The 6,000-nt window shown below is 43.9% G+C and overlaps 2 protein-coding genes across 2 annotated transcripts; both read right to left on the bottom strand.

The window, feature by feature from the left end:
- Positions 1–930: 930 nt before the first annotated feature.
- On the bottom strand, positions 931–1,161 carry LOC122624882 (fe-S cluster assembly protein DRE2). The gene has a single exon (XM_043804634.1). It carries the CDS (start codon positions 1,144–1,146, stop codon positions 931–933), a length of 216 nt encoding a protein of 71 aa, XP_043660569.1. The 5' UTR covers positions 1,147–1,161.
- Positions 1,162–1,773: 612 nt separating this feature from the next.
- Positions 1,774–2,046, bottom strand: LOC122624868. The gene is made up of 2 exons (XM_043804611.1): positions 1,999–2,046; positions 1,774–1,908 (listed from the first exon to the last, which is right to left on the bottom strand). Exons 1-2 carry the CDS (start codon positions 2,044–2,046, stop codon positions 1,774–1,776), a joined length of 183 nt encoding a protein of 60 aa, XP_043660546.1.
- Positions 2,047–6,000: the final 3,954 nt, after the last annotated feature.

The raw sequence follows: 6,000 nt of genomic DNA on the forward strand, positions 1-6,000 counted from the left end.
TGTTGTTGTTGACCAAAAGATTTCATCTAAAAGAGACCCAAGAAATGCAGTGGTCGAAAAAGAGGGACGCCGACCTGCGGGTTTATTGTTTGCGGGGAACATGTGTTCCTCCAACAATCCCCCCCCCCCCAATCCTCCAGTTCCCAGTTCCCTCACTCAATCTTTTGGCTGCCAAAAACAATGTCAGCTTACAGAATTAGAAGAGCTCCAAAAGCAGTTACGGGGGAGCAGAAGAATGAGGGGGGTGCTCTCCACCTGTGCACCGCACACATGGCCAAAAGCACGGAAAAAAGTGTTTCCTCAAAATAATTAGGAAATATTCTAGTCTAGTTTCGAAATCAACTTGTTGCTTTAGTGGGTTTAAAGGAGATTATTATTCCAATTATTAAAGGGACATTATTCCATTTAAGTTTATTTGAATAATCTGTTTTGAGATTGTAATATTCCGTTTTTTGCAGTGCACACAAGGCACAATGGTCAGAGAAGCCGGATGGAAAAACGCATGCCGGCTGCTTATTTGCTTGTTGTCGTTTCATTTTTGGCACTTTTATGCGATAAAATATTTAATTATATTCGGCAGCTCCGCTTGTGCATTGTGCGGTGGCCTTTCACAGCCTTTTCAGCCTTTAGCCCATTTTACATCACCTTGGGGAGTGGGCGTGGCCGAGATTGCATTTCGTGTGTCTGCCGCAAAGTATGCAATGATTTCGGATGCCGCTTCCATTCGAAAAGCGGACGGAAGTTAAAGGTTGAAGTTGTAAACTAAAGATTATCCTTTGCAAAAAGTATGGTATATCACAAGTTAATTGGATTTTAAGTAATTCGATTTAATAGCGATGCTTTAATGTGGTTACAACCCGATAAAAAAAAGAATATATTGATTTGATCACTGCAGTTATCCCGAATAATCCTTTGCGGAATAATCCTTTCTTAGCCAGTGGCCGCTGTTGTTGCCCTGGTTGTTGTGGTCGTGGTGGTCGTAGTCGTCGTGGTTGTCGTCGTGGTGGTGGCCAAAGGTCGCTTGATGACCGTGATCCGTATGCAACCGGCGTGATCCGGATGCTCACCGATGGGCGCCGTGTCGCCCAGGGTCAACAGCTCCAGGGCAATCAAGAGTGCGAAAATGAACTTCATGGATTGCCTCATTTTGATCCTCGGTGTGAGAAGTGGCACAAACAACTGATCGTGTTCCACGGCGGTGGCATTCATTTTTATAGTTTCATAGTTCGCTTTTCTTGCAGCTGCTACCCATTCAATTGACAATTCAACAATGACGACGGACAATTGAAAAGGTTGTATCAACAAATGCGATCGCAAATTGCAGTCTCACCTCTGACCATGGGCCATTTGATCTGGCCCAGCCTACAAATGTATACTGTATTTAACTCTCCCACATCAGATAGCTTTCATTTCAGTTTTTGTCGCTGAACTTTTGTCAAATTAATGCCGATTTCAATCGCCTCGCGGCGGGAAGTCCGGTTAATATTGCTATAGATATCAATAATGAAAGTCGCACAAAAGCCAAGCGATTTCTAATAAAAAATGATTCAAAGTTATTTTATATATATACATATATTGCCATTTATTACCATTTATTACATGTTAATAAAGTGCTCTGAACTACTGATAATTTATGAATTAAAATACATTTCGGTTTCTTTGCTGGAATGGATTTTTCTTTATTTTGCAGCTGAAGGATTATTAAAAACTAGGGTTCATTTCGATGGTCCGTCAATGGGCTTTGGCCAGTTTTCTCTTGTGTTTCCCATCCATTTATCCCGAGGAGCTGGCGGTGGTGGTGCGAGGTGGTGGTGGAGGAGCACCACGTGGTGGTGCTGCGCCCGTGGAGTTGCGATGATGACCAGCCTCCAGTCCGCGCACCAAATTCACTCCAGCCACGGAGCAGTGCTGCAGATACAAATCGCATGGATATTTGTTCAGATATTTGTTCAAATATTTGTTCAAACTGCAATGTTATCTATCGATTGCTAAACTTACCAGCAGGCAGCAGCTCAGGGCCAAAAAGAAGAGCAGATAGAAACGCATCTTGATGTGGATGTGGAATGGTTGGCATTGGCCTCGAAAACGTCGCTTTTATGGAGACTCCAATTGTTTATGTAATTGCTTACGTAATTGGTTGGTATGCCACATTAAATATCTAATTGAGGTGTTGATTTTGTAATAACATTATTTCAACTCGTCTGCAATTATCATGTGCACTGGAGCTCCCTCTCTCTCTTTTTCAATCAGAAAACTGTGGAACTGTGGATCGGTTGCAGTTCAAATGTTCAATTATTCCCAAGTCAATTAAAATGCCATTTTATTGCACTATTGTACTGAATGACTACTGCAAACGCTTCAAAAGTAGTTTTTCTTCATTAACTATATATTTTTAATATTTAAACACTCCTTTTTGTGTCTGCTGCTGTACCAAATGTACTAAAATCTTATTTATTTTGAAAAAGCGCCTGTGATGTCTGATGTCTGACTAATGAAATGTGCGAGTATCTTCCTTATAAGCAGTATCTTCCTGATGTATACCAACCACCCCCGACTAATAACTAATGCCATAAGCCACTTCAGATTGCGGCACTCGTGACTTGTCGTCGAGCATTTGATGAACTGCCACAGAATGTGGATATGTGGATATATATTTGGATTGGCATTGAGATTTCAGATCCACAGCCCAGATAGGCATAAACGTGTCGGGAAAGTTTTATGGCCAGTTCCTTTTACCTTGCCCAAAAATCCCCCATCGAAGGCGGCCACTGAACTTTGACATATTCGCAGCACTGCAAAAAAAAAGGAACCTTGTTCCGCAGCAAGCTAAAACCAACATTCTTTCTTTAAATTACTAAGGAAATACATGACAGTTAATGTGATTAAGATGTGTACTATTAATATATGGAAAAAAAAGTTACAAAAGTTACTGACTTACTTGGTTTTGTGCTCACTGTATCGAAAGCAAATCCAGTCATAAACTACCAAATGTCAGCAGGAGCAGGGGAGCAAAAATCATAAAAGTCCCCAAACCGAATGCTGTGGCCCACTTTTATTGGATTTTTACGATAAGCCTGGCTGCGTGTGTTACTTTTTAGGATTCCTATTTTTGTCAATGATAATTCGAAGAGCACTTTCGCCGCAAATTGCTGCTGTTATCGCTAATCAAATGGCACACAGGACGCAGGACCTAATATATCTACATATATATATATATGTATATGCGAGTATAGAGGAATATATGTAGGCAGAAATCTCCGTCTCCGGTGAGAATGCAAATCAAACAAACAATAAATTGAATCAGGACATTGTTGAATGTAACAGATAGCCCCCCCGAAAAACAATGAGCAAGCCTAGCTGAACACATGCATATCCTGGAGACATTAAGGATATCCTTGAGTAGATGCAATTTTCTAACCAATATAATTCATAAATTTATTTTCAATCCTTTCCGCACATAAATTTTCATATTATGCACACTCACTCACAGACAGTAGTCCTTACCCGTTGTTGTCCTCGTTGACCACCTCGACCCTATTTTTCTCCCCGGCCTGCCTATTGTCCTGCGGCATGTCCTGTGTGTGTGTCCTGCGTTTGGTTATTATTTGTCGTCGTGCTTGTCATTATTTATATGGGCAGGCGAGAGATAAGTTGCTGCAATTGTGGCACACCTCCCCTGCCCCAAAACCCCAAGCCTCCGCACCAAAACAGGATGCAGTCCAGGTCCTGGCAATTACACAAGCACAGATACAAGGATACACGGCTGCAGAATGTCCTTCGGTGTGCGTGTGTGCGTGTGCGTGTGCGCTTGCAGGTTGTTGGCCCAAAATTTTGATTTATAAATGCCAACACCGAGCAGGTTATATCACCAGCAACAGCAACCCCCCCTCATCCCCTCACCACCCTCATCCCCTCATCCGCATTTTCGAAATTTCCCCCAGGAAGCTGCAGTTACTTTTGGCTGACAAACGTCCCCAGGATCTGCATCTGGAGCTGAAGAGAGAGTGCAACTCAAGTGGCCATTAATATATCAGTTCAATTCATATTTGAAATTTTGCATTTCCTAACAGGACGAGGACGAGCAACGAGGACGAGGCCACAGATCCTTGCCCAGCTGGCACCTAGATATGGCCACTCCTTCGCCCGGAACTCCCCCGCTCCCACCACGCATACGATTATGATTTGTGTCTTACTTAATGCACAGAGTCCTACGAATTCGGAACACTGGGCGAAATGAAAAATATAAATATTTAAATGTGGGGAATGCTACATCAAAATACCAATTACTATGCGCAATATAACTTTGCATATATTAATATTATAAATGATATATAAATAATTTGACTTTGGCAAGTTGCCCCTATTTTGTGGCAGTGCAACAACAGTGCCCAACGGCACAGAACTGAACTGGTTAGCTGTTAGCTGAGTGGAGACGGCGGCGTCGTCTCAATCTGATTGATTTAGAATTCCAATTGAGACTGCATGAAATATGTTTGCTTCGTGTCTGGCTTCTGGCTGCTGTCGTTGCCGGAGGTCCTCAGAGTCCTTCCGTGGCTCCCCTTAGCCCCCCCCCCTAGCTCCCCCTCCCCCGCCCCGGCAGTCCCAGCATTTATGCATGGGCATATCCTTTTGCGAAATTTGCATTTTCGAACAATTGCAAACGGCAGCAGCAACAGCAGCAGCAACTGAGGAGCAAAACAGCAGGATGAGCAGCAGGACAACGACAACGACAACGACGACGACTTATTGGTATTTCATTGATTTATGACACTTGTGAAACAATTTGGAAAATCACAGATTAGCAGCCGAGAGCAGGACTAATTATACCCTACGCCCGATTGGCAAGGCACCTGCGACACACGCATCTCTCCCCTCTCTCCCCTCTCATCCTCAGCCAAAACCAAGTAAATGCCGCACTTCTTTGCACTTTGTCATGTAAATCGCTACTAATTGCAGGCAAGGGACTAAGTAGAGGGCATTGGTGCATGGGTTTTAGTTGCGTTCACAACTAATGTGAATAAAATCCAGTTTATTTCACAACTGTGTAACAAAATGTCCACCTATAAATTGAGCAATTTGCATTGGCAACCTGGGGAATACCTAGGTTTTGGTACCTCCTTTTTCTGTAGTAGGTGTGTAGGGTGTATCTTTGAGATATCAGCTAACCGACTGGCATTAAGCCAAGCGAAGCTCCTTCATCATCATCTTCGGCGAAGCTCGAAGTTCCCAACCTGCAGCCTCAAACAATTGAACTTTGAACCACCCGCTGTCCGCTTAACCCCCTGCAGCCAGCCAGCCAGCAGTTTGGCTTAACCCACCACTGCAGTGCACTGGCACATGTCCTTCCGCACTTTCTCTGCCATTTCTCCGACCATCGTCTTTGCCAACTGCGACTCCAACTGAGATTTATATGTCAGCCCCAAAGGGTGGGCGCCAAAAGTCCCCCCCCCGCCCCCTCTGAATGGACGTGCAGTGATTAGGCTACCAGGCTACAAGCGATTTGTTGCATGTTGTTGCAATTGATTGTTGCAATTTCAATTTTGAATTATGAGGCCTGCCTTGCCTTTCGGATCCTGGCATCCGTTTCCGTTTAACCCCCCCTCCTCCCTTATCCCCTCAATGCTGTTGTGCATTTGGTGTTGGTGTTGCTGCTTCTGCCAGTGTGCAATGTGTTGCAAGTTGCATTGGCAGCGTCATTCAAGTGTTTAGTGATTTATTGAATGCCGTTAGAGTTGTCGTTGTTGCTTCTCCACTGCTGCTCCATTGCCATGGCCATTACCATTGCAATTGCAATTGCAATTGCAATTGCATTGTTGCAATTGCTTTTGGCCATGTCCTCACTGTCTGACCAGAGCCCAAAACTCTGAGATTAGCACAATGGCTTTGAGCACTTTTGACAGCTAAGATTTGTTTATGCCCAAACCAGTCAGCCCTCCTCCTGCTCCTCCTCCTCCTCCTGCTCCTCCTCTTTCTACTCTCCACTCTTAACCCATTAGGCTG

The sequence above is a fragment of the Drosophila teissieri genome, chromosome X (assembly GCF_016746235.2).
Source record: "Drosophila teissieri strain GT53w chromosome X, Prin_Dtei_1.1, whole genome shotgun sequence".
Taxonomy (NCBI): domain Eukaryota; kingdom Metazoa; phylum Arthropoda; class Insecta; order Diptera; family Drosophilidae; genus Drosophila; species Drosophila teissieri.

Bases quoted from the DNA above. Each gene is read 5' to 3' on its own strand.
- LOC122624868 (XM_043804611.1), bottom strand. From the start codon at position 2,046: ATGCGTTTCTATCTGCTCTTCTTTTTGGCCCTGAGCTGCTGCCTGCTG. The intron at 1,909-1,998 runs GTAAGTTTAGCA...TTGTATCTGCAG, and splicing joins CCCTGAGCTGCTGCCTGCTG to CACTGCTCCGTGGCTGGAGT.
- LOC122624882 (XM_043804634.1), bottom strand. From the start codon at position 1,146: ATGAGGCAATCCATGAAGTTCATTTTCGCACTCTTGATTGCCCTGGAG.